The 18763-nt window shown below is 51.8% G+C and overlaps 2 protein-coding genes across 2 annotated transcripts in view; one reads left to right on the plus strand and one right to left on the minus strand.

Moving 5' to 3' along the window:
- LOC133750825 (katanin-interacting protein-like) overlaps positions 1-17347 on the minus strand; it is a 195425-nt gene extending 178078 nt beyond the window's left edge. The window contains exon 1 of the mRNA XM_062180514.1: positions 17167-17347. Within this exon, the coding sequence (XP_062036498.1) occupies positions 17167-17173 (7 nt within the window). The 5' untranslated portion in view covers positions 17174-17347. The remainder of the gene's footprint in view (positions 1-17166) is intronic.
- A 126-nt stretch (positions 17348-17473) lies between these two features.
- LOC133750453 (katanin-interacting protein-like) overlaps positions 17474-18763 on the plus strand; it is a 57522-nt gene continuing 56232 nt past the window's right edge. Inside the window, exon 1 of the mRNA XM_062180057.1 lies at positions 17474-17694. Coding sequence (XP_062036041.1) covers positions 17474-17694 — 221 coding nt within the window. The remainder of the gene's footprint in view (positions 17695-18763) is intronic.

Consider the following 18763-nt stretch of genomic DNA (forward strand, 5'->3'; position numbering starts at 1 on the left):
ACATGAAAAAAATGGAAGAGGCCACATGCTTCAAGAAATGAGCAGACAACAGATTTCTTTATGAGACTGAATAATATTCCTAGATATGCGAAGTATATTAGGTGTTAGAAGAAAACCAACAGAAGCAGCATAATGACATTAACCCTGCCATGGCTGTCATTCATATACAACCTGGCCCTGCAGGCCTCTACGTTGTGATTGTGATCCCTGCAGGGGTCTTCAGGGTTCTGAGAGACCTTGGGGGCCCCAGAATGGGAGCCTGACCATAACTATCAAGTCCTTTACAGGGTGAAGACCAAAATCCAGCAGGCAGGAACACAATTTGGGTGTCCCATGGGGGTGGCAGGGACCCAAGTGCTTGAGCCACCGCCTGCTGTCTCCCAGAGTATGCGACAGCAGGAAGCTGGGATCAAACCAAGGTACGCTAATATGGGACATGGGTGTGTTCCTACATCTAGGTAGCCTGGGCCTGTTAGAAGAGGGAACACACAGAGAATGCATGGCAAGTGCAGAGAGTTTAGCAAAGCGCTGTAGTCTCTGCAGGTGGGCAATTTCCTGCCAGATTGCATTCACCCACAGCTTTCCCATCTCTGAAGATGATTAAGTCTGGGAATCCATCAGCTAAGGGTGGTCAAGGTCACAGCGGGTTCCAAAGTGAGGCAGGAGCTGGGAGTGAAAGTTAACTTCACGGGGATTGGAAACAGGGGGAGGGTAAGAATTCTCCCTGGAAAGTAGGGGGAGAGGCTGTGGGTTCAGTAAAGGCAGCTGAACCAGACTGTGGTACTAGGACAGGTTCCAAGTGTTCAAAGGACAGTATCTAGGGGACCCCGGTTGTCCACTGGAAACAAAGGGAGCAGCAAAGGTCTCCAGAAGCGTGGGCCTTTTTTTAAATTTATTTTTATTTATTTATTTATTTTTTGACAGGCAGAGTGGACAGTGAGAGAGAGAGAGACAGAGAGAAAGTCTTCCTTTTCCATTGGTTCACCCCCCAATGGCCACTGCGGCCAGCGCACCGCGCTGATCCGAAGCCAGGAGCCAGGTGCTTCTCCTGGTCTCCCATGCGGGTGCAGGACCCAAGGACTTGGGCCATCCTCCACTGCACTCCCGGGCCACAACAGAGAGCTGGACTGGAAGAGGGGCAACCGGGACAGAATCCAGCGCCCCGACTGGGACTAGAACCCGGGGTGCCGGCGCCGCAGGTGGAGGATTAACCTATTGAGCCACAGGGCTGGCCAGCATGGGCCTTTTTTCTGTGTGCTGTCATGAGCCTGGCCAGCCAGGTGCTAGGGGACCAGCTGGTACAGCCCTTTCCTGGCTACCATGTCGACCCAGTAAACACGTGCCAGGCTGTGTGCCAGATGTCGGGCATACAAAAGAACAAGAGCGGGCCCTGACCCTCAAAGAGGGAACAGGGCATGGAGTCCAATTCTAGGGGATCCTGCCGTCAGGGAGGGGACGCAGGTCACTGTAATCTGTAGCCAGGGGGTGGGGCGGTGGCAGGGGGAGTGACTTCAAGGAAGGACCCAGCTTGCAGATAACACAGCCTGGGCAAGGTGTGGAGGTGGGAAAGGATGTAGTGTGCTCAAGAAGTGGCTTCAGGGGCCTATGGGGAAGCCAGTATGCTTATGCAGGAAGTGAGCACCTGCTGACTGGCACCACGAGCCACAAGGAGTCAAACCATCAGCCTGTTTCCAAGGTCAAAGGAGTGAGCCCTGTTCAGCCCTGGGGGATCAGGTCTGGGTGACAGTGCTGGCACGGCAGGGCCAGTTGCTTAGGAGGAGGAGCTTGGAGCTATTTAGAGAGCACTTTATCAAAGAATGAGGAAGTATGGCTACTGACATATTCAGGGCCAGCATTCTGCTTTCTTGTTTGCTTTTCTGAAAGGCAGAGGGACAGAGAGCTCCCACCTACCGGTTCACTCCCCAGATGCCAGGAACACAATCCAGGTCTCCCACGTGGGTGGCAGGGACCCAATTACTTGAGCCATCACCTGCTGCCTCCCAGGGTCTGCGTTAGCTGGAAGCTGGAATTGGTAGCTGAAGCCAGGAATCAAACTCAGGTACTCTGATATGGGACATGGGCATCCTAACTGCTACACTAAATGCCCACTCGCCAAAGCACCTTGTTTATCAGGAGACACAAGAGTTCAGATTTTTATAAGCACTATTTCTGACTCTGGGAAGATACACCTTTGGGCCCAGGGCAGTCTGGTATAAAACTTCTGGGCTTGAAGCAGGTGTCTAAAGAGGAGGCTGAAGAGGAACTGCTTCCCCACAGCAGTCTCCAGGGAAAGGTGCTATGTCCACAGGGCAAGTGTTCAGACTGCAAGGGTCAGGCTGTTCAAAACCCCATGGGGCATCAGCAGCCGCACTTTCTCACTCTTTGATAAAGTGCTCTCTAAACAGCTCCAAGCTCCTCCTCCTAACCAACACCACTGCTCCTTGTAAGGCCTCTCCTACTTGGAAACAGAGGAGTGGTCCCAGGGCCAGACCCTGCAGGAGCCAAGGCAAGTCAAGGAGTTCATTCAGCAGCCCGCGGGGCAAGCCATGCCCATGGGCACAGCCTCCAGGGAGTGAGAAACTGGCCTTTGATGACATACTCCAGAGTGCACACTTGTCTGGGTGGAGCCCTGGCTCTGCATCCACTAGCTAACCGTGTGGTGTGAAATGGGCACAATCACGGTACCATACTGAGCTGTTTCAAGAATGCAACTCACATTCTCTATGGCAGCAGTCAGCAGGTTTATCTTGCAAAGGGCCAGCCAGCGAACATTCTGGCCCCGTGGGCCAGACGGTCTCTATCACCACAGTCACCTCGGCCAACATGCCGTGAAAACAACCATAGACACGGGATGCCAGTGGGTACAGCTTTATTTACAAATAAAGGGACTTGACAAACGTTATCTCCTAGGGACTGCCACGCTGGGCTGTAGTTATCTATGCCTGGCTTTTCCCACCCGATTCTGAAGTTCTTACAGGCAGTAGTGACAGTCTGTCTTTCAGACCAGAAAAACCAGGCCTTGCACAGTGTGGCACACAACGAGGCCCAGTGGGACTTCCAAGGTTCTCAAAGTTGCCACTACAGCAGGCTTGTAACTTCAAATGCCGGCAGGCCCAGGCAGGGCAGAGTCGCGACTAGGGAGCTGGCCAGTGAGGCGTGCCGTGGGCTGGGAGAGAGTGCCTGCCTTCTAAAGGGGGCGGTCTCCGCTCAGCTCTGGTGGTGAGTGGCTACCGGGCAGAATTCTGACTCTCTGTTAATAGACTTTACTGATATTTTCTTTTTAAAGATTTATTTATTTATTTGAAAGAATTACAGAGAGAGGTAGAGCCAGAGAGAGAGGTCTTCCATCTACTAGCCCACTCCCCAAATGAGCACAATGGCCAGAGCTGAGCTGATCTGAAGCCAGGAGCCAGGAGCTTCTCCAGGTCTCCCACGTGAGTGCAGGGGCCCAAGGACTTGGGCCATCTTCTACTGCTTTCCCAGGCCATAGCAGAGAGCAGGATGGGAAGTGGAGCAGCTGGGACTCAAACAAGCACCCTTATGGGATGCCAGCGCTGCAGGCTAGGGCTTTAACCCACTGTGCCACAGCGCTGGCCCCAGATTTTACCGATATTTTCAACAAAACCTCATAATCAGATTCTTATGAGAAATATGCCACTGTTTCAATGTTGACAACTAATTTAAAAAACTAATTCAAAATTTAAAAAATCATCACGGGCCAAGGAAACACTTCCATGGATGACTATTTTGCAATCTGAGATAAAGGGTTCATTTTCAAGTTGGCTACATCTCTATTTTTAAGGCTAAAGTTTTTTTTTTTTTAATATTTCTTTATTCATTTGAAAGTCAGAGTTGCAGAGAGAAGGAGAAACAGAGAAAAATCTTCCATCTGCTGGTTCACTCCCCAAATGGCCACAACAGCCAGAGCTGGACCAGTCAGAAGCCAGGAGCTTCTTTCAGGTCACCCACACGGGTGCAGGGGCCCAAGCACTCGTGCCATCTTCTACTGCTTTCCCAGGTGCATTAGCAGGGAGCTGGACTGGAAGTGGAGCGGCCAGGACTTGAACCACTGCCCACATGGGATGCCAGCGCCGCAGGCGGTGGCTTTACCCATTATGCCACAGCGCCTGGCCCCCAAGGCTAAAGTTTTTAAAGACTTGTATCTTTAAACAAATTCACTCTACAGAAAAGTTCCAAGAACAGTACAGTGAGCTGCTATCTCCCCTTCCCCTGGACTCCGGCTGACTCATTTTGGCATCTCTGGATTCCAGTGCACAGAAGGCACTGAAATGCTATTCACTCACGGAACAAACGCCATCAGGGAAAAACAAGCAAAACGAAGTGTGCCAGGTTCCGGCGAGCAGCGAGCTAAAGTGGTGGGGCAAAACGCATGCTGAAAAACTTCGAGAGGAAAAGACAGGCATCAAATGGACAGACAGGAGCAATGAAGACAACGGGACAGACACACAGACCACGCAGAACGCACATTTATTTGGCCTACTGAATGTTTGCTTGGGTTTATTCTGTCTGGTTTTTGCCTGGTTTATTCTGAGTAGCAAGAGAAACACACAAATCACCAGGAGTCCAGGTAAATATCACACAAGACAGAACAGGCCAGACACACAGACTTGCATCCAAACCTTACCAATCACCCAGCGCCTTTTTTATAGTTTGGGATTATTTGGACAAGCCGGGTGAAATTTCATGTTGGTATTATTAATTCTCTGAGAAAGTTTGCTAAGCAAATGAACAGTACAAACAGGCAAGTGTTGAGTATTTGCTCTGGGGCCAGCAAAAGCAAATGCACAGCTTTAAAATCCTCCCTAATTACACGGATGCGCTGAACTGCTGTCTAATTATTATGTTCCTCAAAGACCGAGTACTTCTTTTTTCCCCCTAAACCATCTCATACTTTAAAAGCACTGGGGAAAACCTGACTTTAACACAAAGGTGAGCATTTTCAGAAAGAAGACTCAAGTCCTGCCAATTACCTTTATGTAAATTTAAAAAAATGTCAAACATGGGGTTTTGACTTAAGCAAAGAGTGAGCTAATGACAAAGGTCACTAATTGCTAGAGACCTTCCTCAGAAGTGCCTCCGTCTCCTCTGAGCATGGCGGAGGGAAGCTGCAGACAATCACAGCACCCGCCGCCATGTAGAACCGTGTTTTTATGCACCAGACGGGGCCGCACGCTCTTTCATCCACTCTTCACTGACGGGGGTCTTCTTCATCATCCCCATTTCACTGACAGCAAACCTGAGGCTCCAAGAGGACAAAGGACATGTCTGGGATTCAAATCCATGGCTGCACGGCCCCTAAGACCTCAGCGCATCACACACTGTGTCACCGAGACAGACAGGCGGGAGCTGCTCAAAGTCAAATCCGACGGGCCAGGGAGAATGTCCTAGAAAGCTGTAGTGATCCTGGCATGCAGAATCAATCAGACTATAACCCGGATGGGGGCACCTGCTAGACATGGGGAGGCTTTCATCAGTCTGGGAAGTAAACATCTTTTTTTTTTTTTTTTTTTTTTTTTTTTTTTTGACAGAGTGGACAGTGAGAGAGAGAGAGAGAGAGACACAGAGAGAAAGGTCTTCCTTTTTCCGTTGGTTCACCCCCCAGTGGCCGCTCCGGTGGCGCCCTGCGGCCTGTGCACCGCGCTGATCCGAAGCCAGGAGCCAGGTGCTTCTCCTGGTCTCCCATGCAGGTGCAGGGCCCAAGGACTTGGGCCATCCTCCACTGCACTCCCTGGCCACAGCAGAGAGCTGGACAGGAAAAGGAGCAACCAGGACAGAATCCGGCGCCCCAATCAGGACTAGAACCCGGTGTGCCCACACCACAGGCGGAGGATTAGCCTAGTGAGCCACGGCGCCGGCCGGAAGTAAACATCTTTCTAAGAGGGCCAGGGTTAGCTTCTCTGGGTGGCTAGAATCACAATTCCTTAAGGCCTGCTTCACTTTACCCAATAGATACATGCCTATACAACTATGCATAAATCACAATTTTACAGACTTGGAGGGGCCGGCGCTGTGGCATAGTGTGTAAAGCCACAGCCTGTAGTACTGGCATCCCTTATGGGTGCCAGTTCAAGTCCCGGCTGCTCCACTTCCCATACAGCTCTCTGCTATGGCCTGGGAAAGCAGTAGAAGATGGCTCAAGTCTTTGGGACCCTCCACCTTTGTGGGAGACCTGGAAGAGGCCCCTAGCTCCTGGGTTTGGATCGGCGCAGCTCCAGTCATTGCAGCCAATTGGGGAGTGAACCAGCAATGGGAGACCTCTCTCTCTCTTTCTCTCTTTCTCTCTCTCTCTCACTCTCTCTCCTTCTCCTTCTCCTTCCCCTTCTCCTTCTCTCTCTGTGTAACTCTGACTTTCAAATAAATAAATAAATCTTTCTTTAAAAAATGAAAAAACCTCTTTCTCTGTCTCTCCCTTTCTAACTCTACCTCTCAAATAAATAAATAAAATCTTTTAAAAATTATTTATTTAAAAAAAAAAAAGATTGGGAAAGAAAATGGGATTCTTTGAAGGTCATAGCTAATCTCAGGGTAAATACTTTCTTAGAATAAATTATTCCCCTTTGTAAGCAATCTGAAAATCAACAGATTCCTCCACGGGGCCACAGGCATATTCTAGGACAGGCTTCTTGAAAATGGTCTATTCCAGGGCTGGGGAACCCTTTGCCACCAAAGGCCATTTGGACATTTATAACATCAGTCATGGGCCACACAAAATTACCAACTAAAGCAGCCTGCTTTAGATCTACTAAATTTCAAGTTCTACCTTGTTGGGGACAGACCAAATTTCTTGGGCCTTCCCTGGTACAGCAATGTTTCTCAAAGCGTGTTCCACAGATCCTAGGAGGATGAGAGGAATGCAAAGAGAAAACTGCTCTCATCATAATTCTAATCCTTCTTCCCTAAGCAAAGCCAAGTAACCTGGGTTAGAACTGCTTGTAGCTTGAATCAAGGCAGCACAGCCAAACTACACCTGTAGCCATTATATTGTTTACTGTCCCAACCTCGTAATACAACAAAAAATCACTTTCACTTCAGAATGTCCTCAGGAAACAGCAATGATTCTATTGAGCCTCGGCCCATAAGATTCTGCATAAAGACATGGGAAGTATACATAAAGCATTTCTGTTACAAGCCAAGAACAATGGCTGATCCTAGAAAACCGACATGTGGTTGAGTTGCCAGCTGAACTAACCACCTTCAGTATGGAATGCCATTCTTCCTTGAATGAACAACTAACACACAAATTACAGTCACTCACAGCTGGGCATGGGGCAGACATTTTCACAAATACGAACCAAATGAGTCTGTCCCTTCAAGGTAACAACAGTATCTATGTCAATGATCAAAACTATTCAAGTGGAAAACTTGTTTTCATTACAGGAGTTCAATGGCTTCCCTATACTTAAAACTCTTTTAAAAAGTGAGATAGGTGATGGTATTAACAAGTGTGACTTTGATTCCGTGCAATGACATTTCAAAAGTTAACTTGTGGAAGATTTGCATGCTTCAGTGAACCAACATTTTCCCAGTGACCAATAGTTTATGTTATAAAATCCTATGAGTGGGAGTCGGCGCTGTGGCACAGTAGGTTAATCCTCTGAGTGCGGTGCCAGCATCCTATATGGGCGCTGGTTCTAGTTCCGGCTGCTCCACTTCTGATCCAGCTCTCTGCTGTGGCCTGGGAAAGCAGTAGAAAATGGCCCAAGTCCTTGGTCCCTGCACCCAGGTGGGAGACCTGGAAGAAGCTGCTGGTTTTGGATCAGCTCAGCTCTGGCCATTGCGGCCAGTTGGGGAGTGAACCAGCAGATGGCAGACCATTCTCACTGTCTATAACTCTACTTCTCAAATAAATAAATAAAATCTTTAAAAAAAAATCCTATGAGTAAAATATTCAGTCAAAGGGCAAGATAGAACAGTAAATTTTAATGGAACAGAATACAAAAGCTTAATGATAAGGGTCTAGATATCCTATTGTGACTAAGCTTTAACAAACTGCCACTTGCTAAGTTCTGTTATATTATCAAAGAGTGTCTACAGTTACCTAAAAAGGCAATTAAAAATATCCCTCCCTGGTCCAATGATATATCGACGATGTGTGTGTGCAAGTGCTTGTGTACTTCTTCGTATGTGTGTGTATTTCTTCGTATGTGTGTGTATTTCTTCGTATGTATGTGTATTTCTTCGTATGTATGTCTTCATCCATATCAGCCCAAATAACATGACAAAACAGTTGGGATGCTGAAGCTGACACAAGTCTAGCTCCTTACTATTAAACCAGACACCACAGAGATTTGAGAAAATACAAAACAATGTCAGGGGTGGCACTGTGGTGCAGTAGGTTAGCCTTCGCCTGCGGTGCCAGCATCCCCTATGGGCTCTGGTTTGAGTCCCAGCTCCTCCACTTCTGACTCAGCTCCCTGGTAATGGCCTGGGAAAGCGGTGGAAAATGGCCCAAGTGCTTGGGCTCTTGCACCCAAGTGGGAGACCCAGAGAAGCTTTTGATAGGCTTAGCTCCAAATGCTGCAACCATTTGGGGAGAGAACCAGTGGATGGAAAACTCCTCTCTCTCTCTCTCTCTCTCTCTCTCCCTCTGTCTGTAACTCTGCCTCTCAAATAAATAAATCTTAAAAAAGAAAAAAAAAAGTCATTTTTCTTACTAAATTTTTAGCGGAAATGCAACTACTTGTCCATTAAAGATAGTATCTATATTCGGATGTAACAGGTTTATTCTTGACCTGTTTAAGTGAATCCATAAATGAACGTGTTGCGATTCTGTTTCAATTTCTGACATGGCAAATGTCACAGATGTAAAACATGTAAGCAAAGCCCTTTGGAGGCAGGAGCATAAAGGCTTTCTGAGGCCGGAAGGATTGAGTATTGTTTGGTAGCAACAGTGGGTTGTCCTTTCCAAGGAGCAAACTGGTGAGAGACATTCTAGAGCACCTCTGAAGGGCAAAGGGCAAAGGGCAAAGGGCAAAGGTATCTTGACAGCTCAAGCCAGAACGTTCCAGTAAAAGCACTCTTCCAGGCTGTGTTCAGTGTGTATCAAAGGCAGGCAATTTCTTCAGGGACAAATTCCAGAGACGCCAGGGGCAGTGGCATAAAAAGAATCTAGCGCTCACTCTAAGGCATGAGTCGGGCCCATCTATCTGCGAAGTCAAATAACACTGCACTTTACATTCATGTTCTTTCCCGTGGTCAAGGCCATGATTCCAATCAAGGATCCCTGAATGGTGGCCCACAGACCACCTCTGGCCTTCAGACGGGTGGGCCAACTGGGTATTTTGAGAAACACCCTACAACTGGCTTGGAAGCTGCCTGACCAGCTTCCGGTTCACAGCCCCAAACCAGCCCAGGAGCCTCGTCCTTGCAGACACTCGCGTTTGTTAGCCTCTGGACTCAAGGGCTCCCCGAAAACCCTGCCACTGAAGGACCCTTATGGGGGAGAGGGACAAGAAACTAGGCCTGGGCAGATATCAGGGGCTTCTTAAGAGGTTAGATGTTCCCCAGAGTCCAGCGGGCAGGACGTTCTCTGGGAAGGAAAAGTCAATCCCCTTCAGAGAACCTCTAGGCATGCCCAGAGCAGAGTTGCCACTCCCCTTCGGAGAGTCTCAGCACTCTCCTCAGCACTCTCCTCAGCTGGTTCCCTCAGCACTCTCCTCAGCACTCTCCTCAGCTGGTTCCCTCAGCACTCTCCTCAGCACTCTCCTCAGCACTCTCCTCAGCACTCTCCTCAGCTGGTTCCCTCAGCACTCTCCTCAGCACTCTCCTCAGCTGGTTCCCTCAGCACTCTCCTCAGCACTCTCCGGTATGCTAATTGTCCCTCCGAACCAGCCAATCCCGTGCCACCTCTGCATTCCATATGCTAATTCGTTGCCTATATAACCTGTGTGAAACTGCCGCTCAGGGCTCCTCACTGCCTGAGGTGGGGGCCCATTTGCGCAAACGTTCAATAAAAACCTCGTGCTTTTTGCATCAACTGGTCTGGATCTTTGGGCGTCCTCCCGAGCAAGTGGGCATCTCTGCAACTGAGAGGTCCAACATTTTGGTGGCCCGTACGGGGATTTTAGGTCGCCCTCAGACCCATTCTCTGTGGACCAGTTGGAGGTATAATTAAGTGTTTTCTGTTTGTTGTTCTTCGTCTTGAGTGTTCTGACTGGCCAGTACCTGACTCTGTGAGACCAGTGGGGGAGGCAGGCGTGCCCAGCAACCCCTGGTCCATTCCCCGGAGGACGCTCCGGTCTGTGAGACCAGTGGGGGAGGCAGGCGTGCCCAGCAACCCCTGGTCCGTTCCCCGGAGGACACTCCGGTCTGTGAGACCAGTAGGGGAAACCCTCGGTGCGTTCCCCCGGAAGACGCTCCCGGGGTGGTCTGGAGGTGGGTCGGAGACCAAGTCTCCCTCCTTCCCGGGGAGGGCTGGTCAGGCAGCCGCTCCCAAAAATAGCGCAATAGCGTTCGATTTGTCCTAGCCATGTGGTTTGTCTTGCTTACTGTATATGTCTGTGCATTGGCTGTTCTTTTTGTTTGGGCTAAAATCCTTGCACACATGGGTCAACAAATAACCACCCCTTTAAGTCTCACTCTAGATCACTGGAAGGACGTTCGAGAACGCGCGCGCCACCTCTCAGTGGAGGTTAAAAGGAAACAATGGGCAAAATTCTGTTCCTCAGAGTGGCCGGCCTTCGAGGTCGGCTGGCCAAGGAACGGCACTTTTAACCTCGATATTATTTTACAGATTAAGGCGCGAGTCTTTCAGCCAGGATCCAATGGACACCCTGATCAGGTGCCCTACATTACCACGTGGGAGGATCTTTCACGTAACCCCCCTCCCTGGATAGAACCCTTCTCCTTCCCGACAGAGCCCATACGGACCCCGTTACCCCCTCCTCCTATCCCGGTTGTGCCAACCTCCTCCCTATACCCTCTGAAGGAGATTCGAGATCCAAAACCTGACAAGCCACTGGTTCTTCCGGCTGATCAGGACTTTCTGCTCTTTGACTCTCCCCCACCCTATCTTCCCGGCCAGCCTGCTCCCCCGCAGGAACTCCCACAACAACCAGAGCGGGATGTGCAACCTTCTGCACCATCCCCTGATTCCACGAGGGCAGGGGAAGAAGTCTCAGCGCCTTCCCCGCCCTCCAGCCGCCTGCGCCTCCGTCGGGGGCAGGCAGGGGGCTCGGGAAGCGTCTGGAATTCGCAGGCTTTTCCTCTTCGCTCGGTGGCTGGCCAGATGCAGTACTGGCCATTTTCTGCTTCCGATCTTTACAATTGGAAAACCCATAACCCCTCTTTCTCTCAGGACCCCCAGGCTCTGACTGGGCTGATCGAGTCAATTTTATTGACTCATCAGCCCACCTGGGATGATTGTCAGCAGCTTCTGCAGACCCTCCTCACTACTGAGGAAAAGCAGCGTGTCTACCTTGAGGCACGGAAAAACGTCCCTGGAGCAGATGGCCGACCGACCCTACTGCTAAACGAAATCGAGGAGGCGTTTCCCTCAACCCGTCCTGATTGGGACTACACCACCGTTGCTGGTAGGGAGCGACTTCGTCTTTACCGCCAGATTCTCCTTGCGGGTCTCAGAGGGGCTGGAAAGCGCCCCACCAATTTGGCCAAGGTACGTGCAGTAGTACAGGGGGCTGAGGAAACGCCGGCAGGCTTCCTAGAAAGATTAATGGAAGCCTACCGTATGTACACCCCGTTTGACCCCCTGGCAGAGGACCGGCAGGGAGATGTAATCATGTCCTTTATAGGACAGTCAGCGCCGGACATCCGCAATAAATTGCAGCGGCTAGAGGGGCTTCAGGGGTATACTATACAAGATTTAATGAAGGAGGCAGAAAAGATTTACAACAAAAGGGAGACCCGAGAGGAGAAGGAGGAAAGGATCCGCAAGGAGCAGGAGGAAAGGGAAGACAAAAGAGACAAAAGACGTAATCGAGAGCTTAGTAGAATTTTGGCCACCGTAGTGCAGGATACAGAAAGGAGTAGACCAGGACAGAATAGGGACTTGGGAGACAAACGAAAGCCTCGGGTGGAAAGAGATCAATGTGCCTATTGTAAAGAAAGAGGACACTGGGTCAAAGACTGCCCGAAGAAAACACAGGGACCAAAGAGGAGACCAGTTCCAATCCTGTCCCTGGAAGAAGACGACTAGGTGAGTCAGGGCCAGGAGCCCCCCCCCCCGAGCCCAGGATAACCCTTGAAGTGGGGGGCAGACCGGTAACCTTCCTGATTGACACGGGAGCCCAGCACTCGGTACTGACTTCAGAAAAAGGGCCTTTAAGCTCCAAGACTTCCTGGGTTCAGGGGGCAACTGGAGGGAAGTTATATCGCTGGACAACCAATCGAGAGGTCCAGTTAAGTACAGGACTTGTGACACACTCGTTCTTACTAGTGCCAGACTGCCCCTACCCCCTCCTGGGCAGGGACCTACTCTCGAAGGTAGGAGCCCAAATTCACTTCCATGAGAAAGGAGCTACCATCACAGACTCAGGAGGGCGGCCCCTCCAGGTATTAACACTACGCTTGGAGGACGAACACCGATTATTCGAGAGGCCCTCGTCCACCATGGCTCCCCTGGACCCCAAGTGGCTCAGATTTTCCTCAGGCCTGGGCAGAGACTGCGGGAATAGGGCTGGCCGTCAACCGGCCTCCCTTGATCATAGATCTGAAGCCCACGGCCATTCCCGTGTCAGTTCGTCAATATCCGATGGGCAAGGAAGCTAAGGAAGGTATCCGGCCACATATCCAGAGACTGTTACACCTAGGCATTTTAAAACCTTGTCGTTCACCTTGGAACACCCCCCTACTACCAGTAAAGAAGCCTGGTACGGGTGACTACCGCCCGGTACAGGACTTGCGGGAGGTTAACAGGAGAACGGAGGATATGCATCCCACAGTGCCCAACCCCTACAATCTGCTAAGTACCTTGCCTCCGACCCACGTATGGTACACTGTGTTAGATCTAAAAGATGCATTCTTTTGTTTAAGACTGAGCCCTCAGAGCCAATCCATCTTTGCTTTTGAGTGGAAAGACCCAGAGACCGGGTTTTCAGGACAACTCACCTGGACAAGGTTGCCCCAAGGATTTAAAAACTCGCCTACCTTGTTTGACGAAGCTCTGCACCTAGATTTGGCCGACTTCCGAGTCAACCATCCGGACCTGGTCCTCCTGCAATATGTGGACGACCTCCTCCTTGCCGCTGAAACTGAGCAGGACTGCCTAAAAGGTACCGGGGCCCTGCTACAGAGACTGGGGGAATTGGGCTATCGAGCCTCCGCGAAAAAGGCCCAAATATGTCAGAAACAGGTGGCCTACCTAGGCTACCTCCTAGAAGGAGGGCAACGGTGGCTGACAGAGAGCTGAAAAAGGGTGGTTGCTCTAATTCCACCCCCCACCGATGCCAGAAAGATGCGGGAATTCCTCGGGAGCGCGGGATTCTGCCGCCTTTGGATTCCTGGGTTTGCGGAGCTGGCAGCCCCATTGTACCCCCTCACGAAGTCCAATGCTCCCTTTCAATGGAGAGAAGAGCAACAGCGGGCGTTTGACAACATAAAAAAGGCCCTATTGTCAGCCCCAGCCCTGAGCCTCCCTGATATGACCAAGCCCTTCACATTATACGTGGATGAGAACAAGGGAGTGGCGAAGGGAGTGCTAACACAAATGCTTGGACCCTGGAAAAAGCCGGTGGCATACTTTTCAAAAAAGCTAGACAATGTAGCGGCCGGCTGGCCTCCGTGCCTCCGCATGATAGCGGCCGTGGCAGTTCTGGTGAAAGACTCGGATAAATTGACTCTAGGCCAACCTCTCACCATAGTGGCACCTCATGCTGTGGAGACAGTTATCCGCCAGCCACCAGATCGGTGGCTCTCAAATGCTCGGATAACTCATTACCAGACTATGTTATTAAACTCAGAGCGGGTCCGGTTTGGGACTGCCACCTCTTTAAACCCGGCCACCCTGCTCCCGGAACTGGGGCCCCAGGCCCAGGTAATCCATAACTGTCACCAAATCCTGGCTGAGGCCCACGGCACCTGAAAAGACCTAACCGACCAGCCTCTGCCGGATGCCGAAATGACCTGGTTCACGGATGGGAGCAGCTTTCTACAGAACGGTGAGCGGAGGGCTGGGGCAGCGGTGGTGGATGGAAAAACTGTTATCTGGTCAAGTGCCTTAAAGCCTGGAACTTCTGCTCAAAAAGCCGAGTTCATAGCCTTAACTCAAGCTTTAAAACTGGCACAAGACAAAAAGGTCAACATTTACACAGACAGTCGGTATGCTTTCGCCACTGCCCATGTACATGGGGAGATATACCGGCTAAGGGGCCTCTTAACCTCAGCAGGCAAGGACATTAAAAATAAGCAGGAAATCCTAGATCTTCTACAGGCCTTGTTCCTGCCCAAAATGTTGAGTATAATTCATTGCCCCGGGCACCAACGAGGAGACGACCCCGTAGCAAGGGGAAACAGGATGGCAGACGAGGCCGCTAGGGCGGCAGCCCTGAGCCAACAGGTGCTCCCGTTAAAGACAATTGAGCCCACCCAAGTATCGAGGGAACCACCTTTCCTCTATTCGGACCAAGACTTAGATACGATCCAGCGGCTCGGTGCAGAGTATGATGAACAAATAAGGGTTTGGAGGCTCGGAGAGAAAATAGTCCTGCCACACCAATTGGCTAAAGAAATAATTACCAGCCTCCATCAATGGACTCATTTGGGACACAAAAAGCTAAAAGCAGCCTTACAGGAAGATAGGCAGTCTTATTACATCCCCGGACTTGACTCTTTAGTCCAGCAGGTGACTGAATCCTGTGTTCCGTGTGCCAAGGTAAATGCCAGACACCTCAAGCTCCCGGAGGGAGCTAGGGTAAGAGGAGACCGACCAGGAATCAACTGGGAGGTCGATTTCACTGAGATAAGGCCGGGCAGTTATGGGAATAAGTATCTTCTAGTTTTTGTAGACACCTTCTCCGGATGGACTGAGGCATTCCCCACAAAACGGGAAACCGCCCAGGTGGTCGTCAAGAAGATCATAGAGGAGATCTTCCCCCGGTTCGGCTTGCCTAAGGTAATCGGGTCCGACAATGGCCCAGCGTTTGTCTCCCAGGTAAGTCAGTTGGTGGCCAAAGCATTAGGCATAAATTGGAAATTGCACTGTGCCTATAGACCCCAAAGTTCAGGACAGGTAGAAAGAATGAACAGAATAATTAAAGAGACCTTGACCAAATTAGCGTTGGAGACTGGTGTTAAAGACTGGGTCCAACTCCTCCCTATGGTGTTGTTCCGGGTCCGAAACACGCCCTCTCATTGCGGGCTGACACCATACGAAATCCTTTATGGAGGGCCCCCACCAGTAGCAGGCTTGCTTGACCTTGCCAGTGACTCCGTTGCCGATGCCCCTAAGTTACAGGCCCGGTTGAGAGCACTCCAGATCATCCAGAACCAGGTCTGGAAACCTCTTGCAGCAGCCTACCAACCCAAGACGACAACCATCCCACATCCTTTCCAAATCGGTGATGCTGTGTATGTCCGAAGGCACCAATCTAAGACTCTAGAGCCCCAGTGGAAAGGCCCCTTCACTGTGCTGTTGACAACTCCCACCGCTCTCAAGGTCGACGGAATCGCTGCTTGGGTGCACGCCTCACACGTGAAGCCAGCACCACCTCCCCAGGGCCCCGAGGATCCGGATAGACCAGCCAAATGGAAGCTCCAGCGCACTCAGAACCCACTCAAGCTAAGATTTTCAAAAACTGTTTAATATTTATGATGTTCCTGGCCTTTCCCCATTGTTTTTCCAATCCCCATGCTCCACAATTGTTAACGTGGAACCCAACCCAGTCCAGCAAGAACAGAGTTCCCTCCCTCCAGTGAGGCAGGCACTCCCCAGGCCGGTCCAATAGATTTTAGGATTAAAATCTTTGCAAAAAGAAAAGGAGGGAATGAAGGACCCTTATGGGGGAGAGGGACAAGAAACTAGGCCTGGGCAGATATCAGGGGCTTCTTAAGAGGTTAGATGTTCCCCAGAGTCCAGCGGGCAGGACGTTCTCTGGGAAGGAAAAGTCAATCCCCTTCAGAGAACCTCTAGGCATGCCCAGAGCAGAGTTGCTACTCCCCTTCGGAGAGTCTCAGTACTCTCCTCAGCACTCTCCTCAGCTGGTTCCCTCAGCACTCTCCTCAGCACTCTCCTCAGCACTCTCCTCAGCTGGTTCCCTCAGCACTCTCCTCAGCACTCTCCTCAGCACTCTCCTCAGCTGGTTCCCTCAGCACTCTCCTCAGCACTCTCCTCAGCTGGTTCCCTCAGCACTCTCCTCAGCACTCTCCGGTATGCTAATTGTCCCTCCGAACCAGCCAATCCCGTGCCACCTCTGCATTCCATATGCTAATTCGTTGCCTATATAACCTGTGTGAAACTGCCGCTCAGGGCTCCTCACTGCCTGAGGTGGGGGCCCGTTTGCGCAAACGTTCAATAAAAACCTCGTGCTTTTTGCATCAACTGGTCTGGATCTTTGGGCGTCCTCCCGAGCAAGTGGGCATCTCTGCAACTGAGAGGTCCAACACCACATCTCAGACTCCGTGATCCAGCTCCAGAGTCAGAGTGCCCGGCTTCCCCGCTCACTCTGCCGCTTGCTGGATGTCCGACTTTCGGGAGTTACTGAACTTCCGGGAGCCTCCGTTTTCCTCGCTGTAAAATGGGATAACCTTGACCTCACACGGCTGCTAGGAAGCTTAGAGAGGTGCTCGTGGGCTGTTGCTAACACTAGACCGCACACTCCAGTGCTAAGTCCCTTCCCAGGAGCGACGACTGCGCTACCCACAGTCACACTTACCTCTACCCAAACTCCCAGATCCCACAGCTCCAACCTCCCGGGACACGCAAGGTCCTCCTCGGCCCTCTACTTCTCCTTTCCCGGAGACCCTGGCCAGTCCTGGGTTCCCACACGACCACAGGTTCGGTACCGCTGACCACTCCCCCAGCCGCTTCTCCCCAACCCGGACCACTAACTCTCCCTTTCCCTCAGATCGGAGACCGCCTTGAGTCAGGAATTGGCGGTCCAGGAGTCTACGGCCTAGGCCCTTGTCTGAAGAAGACTCAGGAATGTTGAAGAGTAACTGCCCGCCCTCCCGGAGGGGCCCTTAGACACTCACCGTCCATCCTTAAAGGCGGCGGTTACGGCGGTTACGGCGGTTATGGGTGCTCGAACCGGAAGCTGCCCCTACACTGTTTGCAGTTCCCCTGGTTACTGCAGGGCTCCCGACCAATGGCGGTGGAGCGCCGCTTGCTGAGCCCGCCTCCAAAGCGAGTGACGTCACGGAGGCGCGCTAGAACGCCTCCTCAGATCCCGGGGTGCGACCCGCCTCCGGCGGCCACAGATCCTTGTGCGCAGGCGCGCTGGGAAAGGCCGCCTGGCGCCGCGGTGCGCAGGCGCCGCGGGGGCTGCTAAGTGAAGCGGCAATGGACGCCTTGGAGTCGTTGTTGGACGAGGTGGCCCTGGAGGGGCTCGATGGCCTATGTCTGCCCGCGCTGTGGAGCCGCCTGGAAACGCGCGTGCCGCCTTTCCCTTTGCCGTTGGAGCCCTACACGCAGGAGTTTCTGTGGCGGGCCCTTGCCACGCACCCAGGAATCAGCTTCTATGAGGAGCCTCGGGAGCGACCAGACCTCCAGCTCCAGGATCGGTGAGCGGCCTGGGCCTGCGGGCGGGCGCAGGGCCCGGGTCCTGATAGGGTTGGGGAGGGGGCAGGGAATGGAGCGAACCGGGGCGGGAGAAACCCAGACCCGGAGTGTGGTGGGCAGCACCTGATGTGGGGACCAGGTGGGGCCCAGGAGCTGGGGATCATCTGATGGTAACCCCGTTATATCCGGGCGGGCTGCATTCAGAGAGTATTTCCATGAAATTGGACGTAGGACGGGAGCAGGAAGGCAGTTCCTGTGGAACGCTCAGGGTTGGACCAGGGCAAGTGCGCACAGCAGCCAGTTTAGGAATCGCGCTGATAACCCGAGCACGGACCAGGTACGACTCTGCAGTTCCGTTTTAGGAGCTTGGGGAGGTCGGTCCACACCGTGACCCCCTGGAAGTAGGTGCTGTCGTCTGTCCCACTTTACAGGGGTGTAAACTGAGGCGTGCACAGGGGACAAGCAAGGAGCATTGATTTGAACTCTGTATGTCTCCGGAGTCTTTTTTCTTTCTTTTCATTGATTTGAAAGACAAGAGACAGAAACAGCGGGCTGCCATCTGCTTGCTCACTCCCCAAATGCCCGCAACAGCTGGGCCTGCTGGGCTAGCCAAAGCCTAGAGCCTGGAACTCCATCTGGATCTCCCACGTGGGTGGCAGGGCCTCAAGTACTTGAGCCATCGGCTGCCTCCCAGGGTGTGCATTGGCAGGAAGCTGGACTGGAAGCTGAGGCAAGCAGGAGCCCTGGGGACTTCCATGTGGAATGCAGGCCTGGTGGTGTCTTTATCCCTGAACCAAGTGCCGGCCCCCAGAGTCTGTGCTCTTCTGCCATATTGTGAGGGTGGGGGCAGTCCCCAGAGGTGATACCCAAGACAAGGCTTGGAAGTTGGATTTAGGCAGCCGGTTGGCAAAGAGAACGGTGGACAGAGAGCGGGAATGTGAAAGGCCGAAGGAAGAGAACTAAGTTTGGCTGGAGTGTAGGGTAGAAGGACAGAACAAGGAATAAGGGTTGGCACACAGATGCATGTTAGGAGTTGGTACTGTTCTAAGATTCTTTGTTTTTTTAAGATTT

Source organism: Lepus europaeus, chromosome 21 (genome assembly GCF_033115175.1).
Source record: "Lepus europaeus isolate LE1 chromosome 21, mLepTim1.pri, whole genome shotgun sequence".
Classification (NCBI taxonomy): domain Eukaryota; kingdom Metazoa; phylum Chordata; class Mammalia; order Lagomorpha; family Leporidae; genus Lepus; species Lepus europaeus.